At 41.1% G+C, this 20053-nt stretch overlaps 1 protein-coding gene across 12 annotated transcripts in view; it reads left to right on the top strand.

Annotated features, from left to right (window-relative positions):
* Positions 1-2865: 2865 nt before the first annotated feature.
* KCNMA1 (potassium calcium-activated channel subfamily M alpha 1) overlaps positions 2866-20053 on the top strand; it is a 520079-nt gene continuing 502891 nt past the window's right edge. For all 12 annotated transcript variants that reach the window (XM_050898974.1, XM_050898968.1, XM_050898969.1 and 9 more), the window contains exon 1: positions 2866-3202. In XM_050898974.1, the coding sequence (XP_050754931.1) occupies positions 2882-3202 (321 nt within the window). In that variant the 5' untranslated portion in view covers positions 2866-2881. The remainder of the gene's footprint in view (positions 3203-20053) is intronic.

Here is a 20053-nt window from a genome sequence, read left to right as displayed (position 1 = left end):
AGATCAGACATTGAGTGGCTGTGTTACGATGCTCCCGCTCTTGTTCCGCTCCTGGTGTTTGCTGATGGATAAAAGGATCCGTAGGCATGCGTGTAGCTGTGAAAAGGGTGCTCCTTGAACACCAACCCAGGAACACAGAGCAAATGACCATCAAGACCAGGTTCTGAGCCCAGGTCCCAAGGTGTGTGATCCTGTCACAACACTTTGTGGCCCAGGTGGCTTTCTAGCTGCGGGAAAGGTTGGTAATGAAAGACATGGGAGGGGGTAGCAGCTGTGGCAGTGCGGTCTGGTGTTGCACATGGCAGCTGTGACACACAGTTTCTTTTCAACCTGACTTGTTTTCTGCATCTAGAAATCCTCCACTTAATTCCCTCTTACAACAGCCTCCTGGGAATGGGCTGCTTCAGGTGCACTATATAACTGAGTATCCGTTTTCCTCCAGGAGACAGTAATGCAGTATTTTCTCGCTTGTATATACCTCCATATTATTGTCTAATGCTTTCTCTATTCAGAGGCCTCTATTAATCCCGTCTTGAAAAAGGAAGCCCTCTCTTAAAGGAACAGACTGGAGTGAGACATCATGATAAACTCACGGAGGTAGACAAATGGTGGTGTTACTGCACAAAAAAGTGGAGGTGAGAGGGTTAGAGAGCCCCATAAAAAGCTTTGAGAACTCATAAAATCTCATTGCCGTCACTTAAGTAGAAAACAAAAATAAACAAACTCAAGGCAGATGCAGAAACAGGAACTACTACTAGTAAAGGTTAAGAGATTACTACTTCATAATGGTGGCTCTGTGCATGTGTAGTGACTAGATCAGATGGGGAAATGTCACACACACATAGGCTGTTGTATTTTACCCTTGGAAAGATGTCAAGCGGATCTGCGTAATACTTTGTGCAGACAACCGAGTGAGCAGACCATGTGCCAAATGGAGATTTTGATTTATATATAAATAAACATCTACATAAATTCCTCTGCTTTTCAATGGGAATCCGAAAAAAAGCAGGAGACAACTATCCAGATTTTCCTGCTGGATTTCCCCTCCCCACCCCCAGTGTGTCATTTTAAATTGCTATTTATATTTCTAAGGGTTAATTTCAGGAATGTTCTTGGGATGTGCGGCAATTTACGGTGCGTTCGCGGAGCGTTTGCAGTACGTCCCCGTCGCAATTAAAGACCAACCAAGAACGCCTTCAGCGGAAAGACCCACGCCACGGTTCCCCGATATTTATTTCACGCTCCCTTACCGCCTTTCCAAACCAGCACCACCTCCCCCCCCATCCCCGGGCACCTGCTGCTGCAACTCAACCGCCTCCTGCAAGCCCCGAGCGCGCCCCCCTCCCCTCCCCTCCCCTTCCTCTGCCCCCCACCCGCAAGCCCCAGCCCGGCCGCCCCCAAAGGCGCCTTTGCAGCCGGGCTGCGGAGGGGCCGCGCTCCGCGGCAGGGGAGGGATGGGGAAGATGGGCACCGGGGGGAACCGGCGAGGCTGCGGGGGCCGGGGCCGCGACAGCGCCGTGCGTTAGCCGCCGCTGCGTCATGACATCCGCCAAACCAGCCCCGCGCACGGCCGCGCGCCGGGGGGGGGGGGGAGGAGGGGGGCCGCTGCCGCCTTGCCCCCGCCCCACCGCGGCTGCGGAGAGCGCTGCGCGGCGGCGGCGGCGATGGACCCGCCTGGGCCGGCGGGACTTGTTGGACCGGCAGCTCCCCGGCGCGGCCGGGCACCGCCTCGCCGCCACCTGTGAAGCGCCTCGGACCCCCCACCCCCACCCCCCCCCCCGCGCCGTCCTCCGGAGCTGTCGCTCGGTGCCTCGGCGGCCCCGCGAGCGGGACCGAGCGGCCGCGGGGCGGGGAGCGCGGCGGCGCCGCACGGCGCTGCCCATGGGGGGCCGGGAGCCCGCCTGAGCCGGCGCCCCCACCCCCGGCGGCGGCGGCGGCAGCGGCGGCAGCGCGGCGTCCCGGGTCGTCCCGGCACCCCCTCCCCGCGGGGCCCTTCATGCGCCCCGGGCAGGGCCGCGGCGGCGGGCGCGGGGCCGTCGCGTCCCCCGGCGGCAGATAGGGAGGGGCGGGGAGCCGGCGGCAGCGGCGCCTCTGCGCGTGTGGGAGCAACAGCCTGAGCGACAGCCTGGGCCCTGGAGGGAGCTCCTGAAGGATGGGCGAGGAGGCGGCGGCAGCGGCAGCGCACGCACAGATGGGCCAGCGGAGGATGAATTAGGAGCCACAGGAGGCTGCTGCCGGCACCGAGGGGGGAAGCGGAGAGGAAGGGGCTGGACTTGGAAGAGGAGGAGGAGGAGGAGGAGGGTGCGCGGGGGGGACTGAGTATCGCTAATAACAAGTTAAAGACTAATAACAATAATAACAGACCACCTCCGGGAAGATCCGCGGCGGAGGCTGAGAGATCCCCGCTGAGGCCCGCGGGGTTGCAGCGCTGGGTATCTTGGAGAGACGCTCCGAGGCATCAGTTTGTGGTGGTGGTGGTGGATGATTTTTTTGGGGGTGGGCGGGGTGGGGGCTGTGTATGCGGGAGAAGGAAGGGGTGGGAATCTGAGGAGGAGACTACCTTTTTATTATTATTTTTAATTTTTTTTATATTATTTTCGCCGTACGAGGAGGACGCTCGGAATTCACCGGCCTGTCGGCTCCCGAGAGGGACCCGGGGATTGTGCGGTCGCTTTTCTTCATCTTCTTGTTTTGTTTGTTTGGTTGGTTTGTTTGTTTGTTTTGATTTGGGGTTTTTTATTTTTGTCATTATTATTTTTCTTTTTCCGCTGAGCAGCAGCGGCGGCAGCAGCAGCAATATGGCTGGTGATGGGTTTTTTGGGGGGCGCTGGCGGCGGGAGGAGCTCTCGGAAGCCCCTGCGCGCCCGGCTCGCTGTTAGCTATGGCAAATGGCAGCGGCGGCGGCTCCTACCCGGGCGGCAGCGGCGGCGGCGGCGGCGGCGGCATTAGAATGAGTAACAATATCAACGCCAACAATCTCAACACAGACTCGTCCTCCTCCCCCGTCAATGTGCCCAAGATGGATGCGCTCATCATCCCGGTGACCATGGAGGTGCCCTGCGATAGCCGCGGACAGCGCATGTGGTGGGCTTTCCTCGCCTCATCCATGGTCACTTTCTTTGGGGGACTGTTTATCATCCTGCTGTGGAGGACCCTCAAGTACCTGTGGACTGTCTGCTGCCACTGCGGGGTCAAAAACAAGGTAACTCCCCCTCCCCTTCCCTTCCTGGTGCCGGTGATGGTTTGGTGCGGTGGTGGTGGTGGTGAGGAGGAGGAGGAGTGGTAGGAGCCCAGCCTCGCAGACCAGGACACCTGGGCGAGGTGGCACTGGCGGAGACGCCGTAGGGCTGTTGTTGGATGGCAGCGTGCTGTCTGCTGTTGTGGTAGGGTCGCCATGGGCTGTCGGGAGCTGCGAGGTGGGGAGCGTGCCTGGAGGGGTGAGGTGTTGGGTGCAGCCCTGCGACGTGCCCCTCTGTCCCCCCCCTCTCCCTCCCACCCCACACAGGGACACACTCGTTTTCATCTGGTGGCACAGAAGTTACACCTGGTGTCGGCTCGCCCTCTCGGCGAGGCACACGCTGGTGTGGTGGGACGGTGTGCTTCAGAAGTTGATATGCACCCCCGGGATCGCATATGATGGCGGGGTGGGAGTGTGTATTTGCTGATCTAAACTCTCCATTCTCTTGTGGAATGAGAAACTTTGGCAAAATTGAACAGGTAAACTTCTCACTCAAGTAAATCTTTTTAAAGCTAGTTCCACTTCCTGAGAATCCTTTGATGCTTCTGTTTGATAAATTAAATGTAAATATCTAGAGGTATTTAGTGCATTTGTAACACACTAGGTCAGTATTCTTTTAACCAAAGTCCGAAATCTTTGAGGCAACCTCTTTGCTCTTTTGTTTTTTGCATATTAGCAGCTGTAAGAAAGCATAGTACGTGAAGTCAGGTCGGCTCCTGGTTTGACGGGTCTCTTTTCAAACCAAAGCTAAGAACTTATTCAGGTCCAGACTTTCATTTTTGTTTAAGACAAATGGGATAGAAAGTGTTAAGACTCTGTATTTGTGAAAGTGGATTTTGACAGACCCCAAAATAGACCAGCAGCTGGAGTTTCTCCCCTTCCCTTTTCACATTTTTTGGATTACAAATGGAATAATATCTGCTTCAGTTATTCCTGGCACACAGACACCCACAAAAACACACACACCTTTTAATATATGGTTGCTAGGTTGCTGGCTTGCTTTGACGTACAGTGAGCTGTCTTCCCCCTTCTCCTGTCCCCTCCCCCATAAACACACTTGATACAGCGCATAACCCAGCTGTACGAAGCATCTAACACTTAGGGGAAACCAGAAGCAAAGTTAGAGTGTGAGAAGTTGCGGTACTTGTTTGTTTGTGTATTTGGGTTTAGCGAGATAGGTGTCCAGTTCGGATTGCCTAAACGGACCTCCACATTCCGGTTGGAAGTAGAACAGTTACAGTGAACTTGGCCTATCTATGGAAGAAGTGATTGCTAGAGATAAGGAATAAATAAAAGCTTTTAACTCAACCTTAAGCTTCAGGAAACTTACCAGGCAGTATCACTTCGCTATAGGCACTTTTTATTTCGTTCAAAACCAAACCTGAACTTTCTTAGAGAGGTGTTAGCCAGGTATGATGACAAAGCTTAAATGAATTTGTGATAATAAGCGTGTCTTGTAACATACCATTTCCTACAACAGTAAAAGGCGATTTTCAAGAATGGGTGGGTAGTTAAGACTTACCTTCAGTTTCTTCTGTGTGTATTTAGCATTATCCTCTCCACACGATGAGGCAAATCTGCAAGGGCTATCAGGGATCTTGACGAAAAAGAAAACCCTACAGGTTATCACCTCGTGCTTCTTTCCTTGAGAGAAGGAAAAGTTAGAGACTTGTACACAGCCTTCTTACGCATAGTGTCTTGGTGGGTATTGTTGGTCTGATAGTCCATTGTTGGGACATAGTCAGTCAAGGCAGATCATTCATTTCTTAACCAGTACAGAAAGGCATAACCAAATTGTCTTTAAAAGCTCTTAGGCTAAATGTATCAGTTCGCTAGATAATAGGTATCATCGAGGGGTTCCAACACTTCCAGTCTGAACGATTTGACATGCTGCGGCTATGTCAGGCTGTAAGATTTGAGTTTATTTCATGTTTGAGACCTGAAGTAGCTATGTCTATGAATATCATTCCCCGGGGCAGGAGGATAAAGGACTCTGCAGGTAGGGGGAGATATACGTCTCTTTTTAGATTGTATTTTTTTCCACTTGTAAGGGTTTTCAAGCCTCTGGTGAAGAAGAACTTTCAAGGGCTGATTGTGCATTCCTTACATGCTAAAACAGGGAATTGGAGGGAATTCTGTGTGGGTAAGGAGTAACTAGTTATTGCAAAACACTTTTCTAGTATTTAGGGTATAAAGGCTAACTGAAGTAACAACTGGAAATGTCTTAAACTTCGCTGTTATCAAATACATGCTTTGTGCTGCATGGTAGCTTGGGAAAGGCTGCCGAGGCTGCAGGTGAAGAATGTGAATGCCTATATATGCTACGTTGACTATATTGGACCTGCTAGCAAAAGCAATTGTACAAGAAGTAGCTCCTCCTACTGTGGGACTGAAGAAGTTTTCTGCATGTTAGGACCTTTCCTTCCCTGTGCTGCCTCTTCTGCTGCTCCGCAGGTTGTAGCAGAGTTGGGTTATCCAACATTGTCTCACCATCTACATAAAGAGTGGTCCCAGCGAGTGAGCTAAAAGAAATCTTTCTCATGTCTACTTTCTGTGGCTTCTTATTGAATAATTCACATATATATGTGAATAATTCACAGAGTTACTGTGCTAGCACCTGTGTCCATATATGTTATCGCAAGGAACTGCAAAAAGTTTCATTTTTTTTCCTGCTGTATTCTAAGCACAACATTGTATTCCTCAGATTTGTCAGTGATTGTCAACTTGATTTTGGGATGTAACACTTTTTAATGGCTGCATGGAAGGATTTAGAATGTGATTGTAGTTTTTTTTTCCCCTCCTTAACTCATTGAATTTAAGGATGGAATTTAGAAACGTGATATAAACTGTTTAACACTTTGTGGTATGAAATTTCACTACAGTTTTTTTTTTTTTTTCTTGGAAAGAAGAAAGTCAAGATACTGTAAGTCAAGAATATGAAAACTTCTGGTAACAGAATGATAAACGTTGCCCCTTAAAATTCCTTATCCAATTTATGTCATCGTATATGAATAGAACATTAATATTAATAATGTACTAAAAATGATTGCTGAAGTTTTAGGATTTTTATGTTCCATGCTTGCTTTGTGAGATGACATTTTAAAAAATCTATCAAAAAGACAAATGTAAATCTTGACCTGTGTTGTCAGTGTTTCATGAATGTGAGAGTCATTACAATTGAAGCCCTTGTATTCCTTTATTATGGTATATAATTTTAGATGTTATTCTTCCAAAATTAGCTACAGTCATATTGCAGAGACTTAACAAATGCTGTTTTTCTCCTCGGTGTTTACATCTACATTTTTAGGAATGCTGAGATATTGTTAAAGAACTTGTCTTCTCTCTGCTTTTTCTTTGTCCCTTGACCAACTCATTCCTGTTTGTGTGTGAAAAGTAGAATGTGAGATTGAAATTCAGTGGGCTGGACTCTGACACCATTAGTTGCTCTTGTTTCTGGAAATAACAGAAAAATAAAATAAATATGCATGGTGAAGTACACAGTACACATAGTGGCTAAATGCGTATTATACAATCTGTAGTTCTTTTGATTATGTGGATCTGCTACTGCATTTTCTATGCTCCTGAAGGGCATTTTCTACTGACATTATCTGATACTATGTTTTGGCTTTGAACAAACTCTTAAACAAGAAGAAGGAGCAGTGGAATGAGAGAGCACAAGTTTGGGGCACAGCCGGCTCCTGAAGCTGGCCAGTGCAGAATGAAGTGAAATTTGTACCCTTTCGAAGAACGTGATACCGGACCCTATGTCACTGCTCCTTGGTTCTCCAAAGAGTGGTACCCCTTATGTACCTTATGCCTTCAGGGCTCTAGCAGGTAGAATGTATCTTTATCGCCATGCTCCTGTTGGAATGATTTCAGTGTTTTGAAGAGCTTTTCCTCCCCGCAACCCAGGAGTGGTATACATATAAAATGAAATTACATTGTGATTATAGATAGCAGTTGCTAGCCTGAAATTACAAGCCATAATAGTCATCTTTGATATTGGTCTACATGTTTTGGAAATTTAATAAATTATACAGTGCTAGATTTGGTCAGTAGAAATCAAGCAACGTTCCCATTTGTTTTGAATAGAAAAATTCAATTTTTACTGGAAGTACAATATTTGCAGAAGTCTTCTTTGAAAAGTTAAGAATTTTTACCCAGACCTCTAAGGCCTGAGAAAATTTGTAAGTGGAAAATTTTAAGTTTTCCCTAACAGAAGAAGCATTTCTACCAAACTGGCTCTCATATAGCTGGGTTTGTTGATTTCCTAGTAATACCTGCATAAACATCCTCTCCAAAAAAAATTAAAGCAACAAACTCAAAACAAGGCACTATATATTGAGAAAAGTATGAGAGTACGTTGGAAGGTGCATGCGGACATGTAATGCAGGAGATCCCTTCATTTAAATCTGTATGTGGAAACCTCACCTTGACTCTCTCGAAGATGTACCGAGCAGAAGCGTATGAACAACTGGAAGGCTCAAGGGATTAGCAGCGGACTGTAGTGCATTTCACTCGTCAGTCACATGCGCAGCCTGGCTCAAGGCACTGAGTTGTTCCTGTCTCATGGCTATCAGGTGGTCTGCGCGTAATTACTCCGTGAGTGTCCCACCGGACAGGTTGCCAGTTGAGAGACGGACAAGGTGGAGAGGACTGAAAGAGAAGGTACTCACAGTTCTTTGCAGATGGTGTTTCTACAAGCGAAAAAAGGTACCGGTGTGGAGAGATGTGTGCTGCCGTTTTCCACGCTGTGAAAAGGAAGACACTTTCGGCTCTCTGTAGCTCATAATGGATTTCACATTTTATAAACACATGCTAAAATTGGTTATGCATGCAGAAAAGAAAATGTATGGACAAGGATTTAAGCTGTAAACCAAACAATCTCGACCAAAATGTTATTTTAATGCAGTATGATACTTATTTTCAAAGCTTTGCAACACATACATTTAAGGAGAAAATCTGCGCTCAGAAAGAATTTGCAACTCTCACACGTTTGCAAATCTGTAAATGCTGGTTGGAAACCATTAGATTTCACGATTTTTTCCAGTTTAGCTCAATAGAAGAAATGCCTGTAACAGGGAACAAAAAGCTTTTAAATAACAATGATCTATGTATGCAGTTTTGATGCGGTGGGAATTCTGAATGCAGAATGAGGGCAATTTACAGCCCCAGAGATAGAAACACTGAAAATTTAGAGAGCACTAGTTCTAAGTATAATCTCTGCAGAGACAGGATCTAATGATTATAATTAAAAAAGCAATGATGGTCCATGTCTGTCCTGTAGTTTTGCAAGAAGATGGAGTGTGAATCTTAGTCATTGAGTGTCCTTCCTGGGACAAATCCTAAAAAGAAGCACTAATCTCTAGTCAGCAGGCAAATACAGAGGAATGGTCAGTGTTCCTTCAGAGATTGGCTCTGCTATTCTGTGGACTCCAACTCAGATTGACAAAAGTTTCTGTGAATTTCAGGGTTGGCTGGTAATAATTCCTTGGCAAGATCAGGCTGTAATTCAGCAGCAGTGAGGCATTCTGTAGTGTGAGATTGTAGGGCAGCAGTTCCAGAGAACCTGGTGAGATGTAAACATAAAATAACTAGATTAAATTAGGGGATGAGGTATCCTTTCGGTTCTATCAAACATACCTAGTCACATTGCATAAAATTAGGTATTTTACATGTATGAAAATTATTGAATTATCAGAAGTCTGAGAAGGACACAGTGAATGCAGTTTGTGGAGGTTTTCTAAGGGAAAGATTGCTGAAACATTATGTGTGGGTGTTAATGGTTAAAAAATATTTTTCTCCCCCACATATTATGTCAGTGACAAAAGGAAAGGGACTACGCTTTAAAAAGCTATCATAAAATGCTGTGTTTCTGTAATGAGTTCATATGCTGCTACATGGTTGAAGGCTTAGAATTACAGAATCATAGAATATCTCAAGTTGGAAGGGACCCATAAGGATCATCGAGTCCAGATCCCTGCTCCTCGCAGGACTACAATGCCTGATTCTTCCACCCAGCCTGCGAAGTGAGTGCAAAACTCTCTTAGGTCACAACACTAGACTGGCATTTATGCCAACTTTACACAGGGCTAAGTACACAAATTCCAGATTAGACCTCCTGGTTTATAAGTGTGAGCACTTTGTCTATGGCACATAGGTCACCTTGGGTGACAACGGAAGGTGGAAATGCAGCAGAAGTTTGTTAGCACTTTTACCAATAATATAGCTGGATGAATACATGAGAAAGAAAGATACCCCTCTTCCATGCCTGTCAGAGATGTATTGGTCAGGAAGGGCCCATTTTGAATCCTGATGGTATTTATAGCCTGAGAATACATCGGGTTTGCATCTTTGAGAGGAACACTTTATTTCCATATATAGTATGCATGGTTCTGTTTAAATGAATGTGCTGCCACTGAAATGTGTTGAGTTCAGTTTGCTTTGAGATGATATATTGCATGTATTTGTCTGTTTGAGAGTTACAGAAACGGAGAGCGTTACCCAAAGCCTTTTGAAATAGAGGGAGGCAGTCCTAATAACTTCAATGGTTTTGGACTCAGGCCTAGATGTTCACAGTGTTCTAGATTAATCAGGCATGTTAACATTTTAAGCTTTTAAAAGCTTTTTTCTTTTATTGTAGCGAGGTGTATTTACTTGGCTTGTGGCCATTATGTCTGGGATTTCAACATTAGAAACATAATATTTAAAAATCATACAAGATATGTTTCCATTCCAGTCAAGACTTATACCTTCTGCCAGGCCCCCCTTGGAAATCAAAATTTGAGTGCTTGAACTGCTGATAATACCCTATCATGGCATCTCTCCTGCAAGCTGGTGTGCGACGGTAAATATTGGCTCTTTTTTTAGAACCACAGTAAGTGCACATTTAGTGGAACTGGCAAAGGTCCTTGCCCTGTGGGTCACCTGCAGGACAGGGACGCTGCAGCCCTGAGTCCTGGAAATCCCTTTGCATGTCCTTAGCTTCCCTACCTAATTTAAATATCAGAACTGCTAACATATAGCAGAGAAGAAAACCCCAAATCTCATCACCAGGCCAGAAGAGTGTTGGGAAGTGTTGTAAATTCATCAACAATTGTAGCATAACACAACAACTGGGCCAGAATTTGTGTGGTTTGTCACTATAACTGTTAGATACAGGTCTACCGTGTTGCATTTTTATTGCTCTTTATATACTGAGGAATAAATTTATAATATGGTTTTGTTCCCCTTTGTCCAAGCAAATGCTAAGTATTTGGCATTTTCTTTCTTGTTACATTTCATTCATTTTTCATGATATCTTTTACATTTTTATGTAATGGTTTAGCTCTTATTTGTTAAACTAAAAAGATGACTCACTTTAAATTTGCTGTTATTAATGAGATTAACTCTAGCACTACTGGTGCTGGATTCATTTTCTATTTTAAGTATAGGGGAAATATTATTACAGATATGTCTTTCTAAAAAAACTGTTTGCAGATGGTGACCTTACTATTACAAAAATAAAGTGAAATAGAGTGATTCTTTGTTTAAGCATCTTGTAATTTTTTCTAGTATGAACTCTGTTAAACTCATTTTAGTTGTGATTATGCACGGGCATTCTGCTGGACAGAAATTACTTGAAACAGGTTACTAGCTTCTTTGACCTATAATGGTCATAGTTGGTGTAGAGCACTTCAGATGCTTTCAGATATAGTGAATCCTTTGGCTACAAGTGATTTAACATCACTTTTTTGAAAGTGAGATTGCTGATCAACAGTTAGATGTTGTGTGATGTTTTTACATTTTCTAGGTTATTGTACTATAAATATTGTTTCATAAGGAAGCTGATAAACTCTTCTTGGGTTTTAAGGACTGAAGGAAAACCCCCTCCTTTTTCCTTTTCCTTTTAGTCACAAGAACAGCCTAGTTAGGAGAAAATATCGCAGGGTCTGTCTATATGCAGTGCAAACATTTTTCCCCATGATGGAATTTTTTAATGCTTTGATATACACTTCTGATAAATCGATTTTGTTATGTGGGAAGTTTTTCCAGCTTTTTGTGCTAGTTTTCTTCTATTCCCAATACATTTATATCCAAAGGCTTCTGATCCTTCAGCATCAGAAACAGTGGACTGCTGGTTTTATGTTCACGTTATTTTCATATCACTTAAGGCGCTCAGCTATAATGCATACTTGTTTCCTTGCATCCTTTACGGTAATGTTATTTTCCTGCTGTGTGCAGGATAAGGTTATAGTCACCATTTGTTATGTTGTGCTTTTTTGAGAGAGATGTGGATTATATGCTTAAGGAATGATGTCTTCGATTGAGAGAGGGTCTGGTTTTTGGTTTAAGGCCCTCCAAAATTTTACCTGACTAGATGCTGGTTTTCCTCCTCTGACTCTGCCTTATATGTGTAAGTTATGGTGTTGTCTTTTCATGAGTCAGAAGAGCAGAATTCGTATTATAGATTTGTTGTTCCTAAAAGAAAACAACACTAAAACCTTTACAGTTTTGATATTTGCAAAAATAATTTTAGTTGCTTTGCTGGAATGTGCCCCTAGGATATAATAAAGTTTTAATTTACTGAAAGTGGAAAATGCTGTCCAAAGTGTGGAGCTTTGACTCTGCCTGTGTGATTTAAGTGATAAAATTTTCATGTTAACTTAAATGATATGTACTATAGGAAAACCTTGGTATCTTTGAGTTGCCCACTGAATGATAAGATGTGATTCCAGGAGTGGAAGAAAAAACATTTGATTTTTCTAATTTCCAGTTGATGGCATTATGTTTGTTATTAAGTTATGCATAATTTTTAAAGAAAACTCACACAGTGGTTGTTTAGGTTAATATGTGGAACTTATGTCAACACTTGCACAAAACAGCTGTTTAGACACCAAAATTTATATATAAGTTCTGAATAAGGAGTTTGATTTCAGCATCAGTGATAATTTCAGATGGTTTCAGAAAGAGGTATTATTGTTCTTGAAAACTTACTTCCTTATTTAGATGTTTGTCAATGAACATAACAGCTAAAATCCAGGTATCTATTATATTTTTTTAATGTTGACTTTACACATCATATTTGGGATTTGAGTAGGGTTTACCTAATCCCCTGCCTTCTCTTCTCTGTATATATAAACATAGGAGAAGGTACTTAAATGTTTGTAAAGTTACACACATTTAAAACTCGTTAAAGCAGCAGTGCTTCTTGCATTAACATCTAATACTCTAATTTTAATTTTCTTTTACCTAAGAGGTTGATACACACCCCCAATCAAAAATATTTATGTCAAGCTAATTGCTCTTAGAAATAACTTTAATAAAAAATAAGTTAAAAAAATAAATTTTTCATGCCCCCATATTGAAATTGTGGGGGTAATCAGAACATGTTATCATTTCTGTGGCTACAGTTGCTTTAATAAAGCTGTATATAAACTTTTGCCTTTATTGACTGTCCATGCGACTATTTGTCTTTGGGTTTGTGTTCTTTAAAGGGAGAAATCCTAATGGCTTAAAGTGAATAGATCTTAATCTTGCTCCTGTGCCAGCTGTGTACAAAAGTAAAATGTATCCTTACAACTGATTACAGAAACTGTATTTAGAAACTTTCCTGTCTTATTAAAGAGTGGTTGAATGAGAGAATGTATATTCATAATTTGTAGAGGTGGAAAATAGTTCAGCCTCTAGGGTGAAATGTTTGCTTATTTTTTTAAACAACAAAGTAAAACCAGAATTTCATAGGCTTGTCTGTTTGCTTTTTATACACAAAGAAATAGAATAGTCAGTTTTGAAATGGCTAACATTTCTGCCTGCAATAGCTCAAGGGTACTGCAAAAAAGACTCCAGACTTGCATCAGGTGCAGTAAGAGAGTAAATCTGCTGAGTTACTAATTGTTAAAATCCTTCACTAATGATCGGCCAGGGTATTGCTGAGTCTGGGCCACATCAAATAGCAAGTTGATGTAAGGGCTGTGCGTGGGTGTGTTGGAGGCTGTGGGGGGGTGGAGGGTGGGGTGGGGTGAGGTGGGGTGAGGTGAGGTGATGGTGGGTAGAGCTCCAGGCTGTTATTCAGCACTTAACTGAGCTGCACCTGTGTGCTCTTGAGATGGTAGAGGAATACCAATTTGGTTTAGAGCATACCTGATTGCATGATTATTTCTGTGAAGTTGTCTGCACTGTTTACATCTACTTTATGACTTGGTATGAAGTGAGGTGATGTAAACCATACCTGATCTGACCTAACGCCTGTTGAAGCCAAGTTACATCACTTACCACTTTTTAAAAAACAAATTTAATCCATCAGAGCAAGTTAAGTGTTTTGAGGCAGCAGTATTTTTTATTTAGTCTTCTAAGACTGGACTTACCATCCTGAGGTGATGGTTTGACAGTGCTAATAAATCCAGACTTTAAAGTCTGAGAGGAGACTCGCTGTGAGGTACCTGAGCTGTGTTGAGGACAGGCTGTGACTGGCAGATGGTAGTAGCTCCAGATCCTAAACCATTATAAGTGTTTTTAGGCATTTTTACTGAGCAGAAAGGATTTTGTAGGTAAAAGTTGAATACTGAAAAGTTTAAAAAGTGAGATTGTTTCATTATTAGCATGCTAAATATTAATTTCTTTATGTCCTTTGGTGATTATGGTTTTGTTCACTTCAACATTTTAGCTGGATGAGGAATGCACTTTTGAAAGTAAACTAGCTTTTCCAGCGTGGTTAAGTGGATTCCCTTCAGGTGAAACTGTGTAGGAAGAGGAGCTCCAGGAGCACACCTGATCTCCTCTGCCTGTTACTGGGCATGCAATCCCCACAGCTGGCCTAGATTAGTCTTGAGGGTATAAATGCTGAAGTACAGAGCACGGAGAGCTCTTATGTTCTCTTATTGTGTCTTACTTCTTGTAAAGGTAAAGTTAGCCATGTTTTTAGGGAAAATCCCAGATGAGCTTTTTGCTAAGCTTCTGGCTTTATTTTCCTTTCTTTTTTGATGTTGGTGTGTTGGTTTTTTGTTTGTTTTTTTAAACCAGTGTACAATGCATGTACAGCTTCCTACAACTGCTCTTCCAGAGAGCTCTTTCTTTTGTTATACCATAACTCTGACTTCAGCATTAAGCTTGTGCTTGCAGGCTTTCTGTTTGTGCCCTGGCAGGCTGGCTGCTGAGGATGGGACAGTGAACCAGCAGGTTGACAAAGATGATGGTAAGATTGTGACTTTGGATGACATCTTACTGCCTTAAAATGTCACAGGTGTTGGGCTGTGACAGAGCTATTGATTAATTTCAGTATAACTATTCCAAAATTATCTCTTTATTGATCTGAGAATTTTGGCAAGTGTATGAAGTCTGTATGGATAAAGGTATTATTACTTGTCCTGGCTGAGGGGGAAGAAAATGCGTTTGGGACAGGTTGTTTAAAGCAGTTGTTGCCTATTTGATCTAGTCTGAGACAACAGGTGATAGAGCTTGGTGCCCAGACTGTATTCAGGGTGCTTTTCCTATCACTGAGAACTTGAGCTCCGGAGCTTTTATTTTCAAAACATTAGAAGTGGAGAGAAAAGTAATGATAGCTTCAATTAAAGGTAAAAGTTCTAGAAAAGCTTCTGGCAATATAAACAGACTTGTAAAGATCGTGTCTCTTGTATTTTTATATTCTCTCAGCTCAGTAAAAAATGTTTATGAACAAGAAGTAGAGGAACCATTTTAAATGTGGGCTTTTTTCATAACTGTGTTTCTCAGGTTGAATTGTCTTTTCCTTGGAACAAATAGTTTTGGTCCTGGGAATGGATTGTTTTCAGTAGTGAATGTAAGACTGTAGTTTCTGTTTGTTGGTAAAATACTTTTTGGATTTTAAATGGTGTGTAAATGTAGGCTATTGTGTAACTCCTATAGAAAAAACATAATGCCCGTGACTCTTAAAATTGACGGCTCTAATGGTTATAGGTAAATGAGAATGTGCTATGAGAGCTGATGGAAATGACATTTCACTTAATCTCAAGACAAATTATGTGTCTTAAGACCATGGCAGTGTTTCGGCCATTAATATCAGTGAAAGTAGAGCGTTCTTCACCCCTGTAATTAAATTGATGGTTCCTGGGTGTCTGCTTTTATGTGATCGGCTTATTTTGGTTTATTTGGGCTCATTTCTAATAATTTAAAAGAATATCATGCTAAACTAAAGTATTAGATCATTCTTAAAAAAAAAAAATTTAATTTAAAATACTGGTTTAATTCAGTGCAGATCCTGTAGAAAATGCTACATTGATGAGAAGTATTTAAAAAAAAAAAAATCATTAGATTCTTCAGAACTTAATTATAGGTTGTTTCTATTTGTCTTCTGGTCTTGGGCTTCTGATTAGGTTATGTAGTCTTGAGTTGATGTTCTTTAAGTGTGTCACCAGACTTCTGAAGGTGAAAACCTGAGATTCTTGTGTAGTTGTGTGACACTTGAAGCTAAAACTTTATGAAAATGTTTTAATATCGGGAGAGATGCAGCATATCCATTATGGAGACAGGCTTTGGAGAGGTGGCAGCATGCATTGTAAGCTGGTTTGTGTTTCCTCTTGATACGTTTGAAGTAAAATTAATTCCTGTACTGTGAATCAATGCTTCTGCACCATTTAAGTTCCATTTAGAGGGCTGAAAGGCTTGTGGTTTTTGTAGTGTTTTCTGTAAGTGGGAAAATTCATTACTAGGGCTCTAGGATATTGTTTTAAAATGTTCCATTCTATACAAGGAGCGTTCTGTATTCAAAACTGGACTTAGCAACTTAAAAGGTCTATCTGAACTATTCTTATTATTGTAGTATTCAGAGGCCACATGGTTTTGCAGGCTTAGTTATGCCAGATCCTATTACCAGCTTTGACAAAGGGGTGATACTCTGCCTCATGCATCTTATGATCTGAAAGCAGATAATAAGGAGAAAACTGGGAGAGGAGGGTTGTGAAAGAACTGGTTTGCCCCAGTCCATATAAAGCAACCTAGTGATCAAGATAAGCAGATGATTTCATTAATGTACATCCACTCACATAACTTGTTAGATTTATGAATAGAACGTGGTTTGCGAGTCCATTAGACCAGTTACTGTTTTTAAAGAACTACAGATGGTTAAAACTTGCTGTGCCATACTAAGTTCCCTTCTTGAAGATTTATTTTTTTACATAAGCAGAGAAGTTAAAAAAAAAAAAAATCTTCATTTTGGATGAAATGAAATTTTAGCTGTAGTGTGTTGAGGAATTTGTAAGAATAGAAGAACATCATGGTGGAAGGAATGAAGACTGATGACAAGAAGTAGTGAATCTATCTAGTTCAGTATGCAGTGTATGGTATTCAGTTTATATGGAGACACTTTGAATATGCTTGCTCCATTGCCATTAAAAAAAAACCCCAACAGGTTTTGAGTACTCATATCCACACTGGGTTTAAAGAATAATGTTACTTTTAGAATCTAGGAAGGTTCCCAGTTAAACATATGCTTGTTGATTGTACTATTTTTAGCTTCTTTGAACAACACGTGTTCTCCCCAGATATTTATTTTGTGAATGTTGTATTCTGTTCTTAAAAGGAAAATCTCTCTGTGTCTAGATTCTTTTTCTGTATCCAAGAAAGGAAAGAACCAGGGTTCTTGTCAGTGCTTTACTTCTTCGAAATCCTAAGAGATGGGGTAAATTAATTAAATCTAAAATGGACCCATCTGGTAGTGCTAGCACTGCCAGGGGAGAACAGGTGAAAGAATCTGAGCCAGAATAAACATATAGTGCATTATATAACCCGTAATGTAATTTGTGACACATCACAAGCAGAAGACTAATCTTGGTGTTAGGCTATTTACGTTTTGTGTAGTGTTGTTTTTAGGTCAAAGGGTTAATGTGATAGTTTGAAATGCTTGTTTCTGTTGCATTGCTAAAAAGCTAAATATTTTTTCATTATTAAGACAAATGTATTTAATCCATCCTGTGAACAACGTACAGTTCCCTGTATGGATTTGCTTGAAAATAAATGGGTTGACATTGTTTGAAACAAAATGAAACAAAATCACTGTTTCAGAAAAATAGTATACCTGTTTAAAATTTGGAAAGCTATAATCCAAACTAAAAATAGTGGTAGCATACCAGCTCAATTTTGCCCCCAAATTTATGTTTGTGTAAGAAGAATACAAAACCTCTATGCAGACATTTTTGTTGCCAAAATTACCTTGTTCTTTAAGTTCTCTGCAATACTTGCAATGTAGTCATTGCATCACTGGGAATAGGAATGTAAAAATGACTGTAAAAATTGAATTGTATTACCTGATTTGGGAGGCATGCAAAAGGTAAATGGTATAAATGCTGGGAAGAAGTGATTTAGATTAGAAAAGAAATGGCAATGAAGAGATTAAAGGACGGTGTCTATTTGCAGTGCAGGGTTTGTAGTTTGGCAGGGTTCCTTAGCACACATTCCGTTTTATTATGGCACCAGTTAGACGTGATTTCTGTGTTAATGCCTGTGTTGTGGAGTGTGTGTCTGATAGACTTCTAATGCACAATCTTTGGGGAAATGTATTTCATGAGGGCAGGGCAGGTGCCTGGGCCTTTTGGCATGACTTTAAAACAAGTGGAGAAAGTAGGCCATAGAGCTTTTTGTGAACTTAGGAGCTTAGTAGCTAGATCTTTATCCAGCTTAAAAAAAAAAAAAAAAAAATCAATCTCATTACCTGCCTTTAAGTCAAATTCCATCCTCATCTATCAATTTTTTTCAGCATCATCTGTGCTTTTATTTCTTGCTGCTTAAATTTCACTTTCTTTTGTAGTTTAAAAAAACCTAACAAACCACAGCAAGAATATTTCACATGAAGGTTGGAAGGAGCTTGTCTCATTTCTCACTTGAATTTCTGACTCTCAAGTGAAAGATTCTAGGTGGTTTGTAAGATTACATAAATGTTCGTTGTCTTTTCATAGTGGAGAGGATTGAATTCCATTTCTGATAAATAATTTTCAGAAAAATATAGTTCTGCCAAAATTGGAATACTTACAAAACTGTCAGTTTAACTGGGTTTTATTAACTGGGGGAGGGGAAAAGATCATATTGAAGCTCTCCTTTTTTCTTTTTTGACAGGAAATAAATATTTGACTTTTTAGTCTTTTATTTCATATTGTAAAGTCAAACCAGAGCCAGTTAATAGCTTGATTCACATTCTTCTTTGAGGAATCTTATTTTGACAAGTCTTGATAGTTTTCAGTTCTTTCCATATTAAAGTTAATTTGTTGATCTTAAAATTCTATGCAATACATCAATTCTGCTTTCTGCCCAGCTGTAGTCTCTCAATGTTTCCATTCCTGGGGTATGGCTACATAAATATGTATGTGTAAAATACGTATTTTTATATATATAGATGTGACCAAGTCTTTTATGAACAGTTACACCAAAGGTAGATTTTTTTACAGTGTGCTGTTCTATTAGAATAAGTGTTATGCTCATTTTAATGTATGTAATAGACTGTGGAAAGCATGCAAGAATAGCAATTAAATATGTTTCTCATTTGTAGAAATAGGATAAATTCTACAAATGCCCTGAAATCAATTGATTAGATGACAATAAGGAAGGATTTAGCAGCTAAATGACTATAAAAGCTGTGGTCACCCATTTAATATGATACATTGGCTTTTAATAATTCTTCTGTTTTCATATAATTGCAGATTAGTTAAGAATTTTATGTGGTTTATTTGTTGAAATAGCTATTATAGCAGAGACAAGTATGTTGTAACAGGCGTACTTACTCAACGATGAACCCTTGGGAAATTTAACACAGCTTTTCAAGACTGGAATGAAAGAAAGAAGTGGCAAGATGAGAGCAATATACATCACAGAAGTAGCTGATCTGTGAGAAGACAGTGAAAAGAAAATGTTTAATATTACATAATTTTAAGTGCTTGGTGCATTCATGCCTTTCTAGGCCATTCCTATGCTGTTCTTTTTTATCAATGTGCCTGTTTGTTATAGAGTTAACTTAATTCTTTGGTGCAGTGTTTTGGACTTAGCTTTTTAATGCTGTTTTCTTTAATCTCATCTGAAGTCTATGCCCTCAACACAGAATGAGGTATACATGGCAATAAATTACATAGAGACTATCATTCAATCTTTAGAAATTACTGTTTTTTTCCCCAGAGGTGAACATTGGAACATGGAGGCCTGTTGCTATATCGAGTGTAATTCATAGTTCCTGGTTAGTGGCAGAATTTTGGCAAGACTGATTACCAGAAGTAAGAGAAGGTTGATGCTGTTTCTGTATGTTTACATGAGAAATAGATTGATGATATCCAAGGCTATCCTGCTTTGCAAAGAGAGGTCTGAAATAGTTATTTGCAATATATCTGGCAGGCTAATGCTTAATGTTACTAAAAACTTTGCTACTCCATGGTGTTGGTCGATTGAGTTGGAAAATGCATGATACATGAAATCACAATATAATGTAGCAGTCTTACTTCGAAGATATGTGCCTTCGGGTTTTTTTTTGTCCACAAGGAAATTAAATATCTCACTTTCTTCCTCTGTTGCCCTCTTTATAAGCCTCATGAGTACTTCACAGAGCATCTTGGTCTGAGCTGAGCTAGACCAGAAATAGATTTAGGTCAGGAAGGAGGCTTCCAGGTTGGAACTGGTTGATCGGTGTAGTAAAAATAAGCCATGCACTGTGGTTTAAAGGAGCCCTGAAGTCTTGGGCTTCTAAGAGTGTTGACATGTCTGCAGTCTGACTTCAGCTGGAGCTGTGAGTGCTCAGTTTTAGTGACAAATTACACCTTAACTATTTTTTAATTTATCCAGATGGCTTTCTGATTACCTCGGTGCTGTACAATGTGATCCTTTTAT

The sequence above is a fragment of the Gymnogyps californianus genome, chromosome 6, assembly GCF_018139145.2.
Source record: "Gymnogyps californianus isolate 813 chromosome 6, ASM1813914v2, whole genome shotgun sequence".
NCBI lineage: Eukaryota > Metazoa > Chordata > Aves > Accipitriformes > Cathartidae > Gymnogyps > Gymnogyps californianus.
Note: the sequence above shows the minus strand (reverse complement) of the source record. Positions and strands in the feature narration are given on the sequence as shown.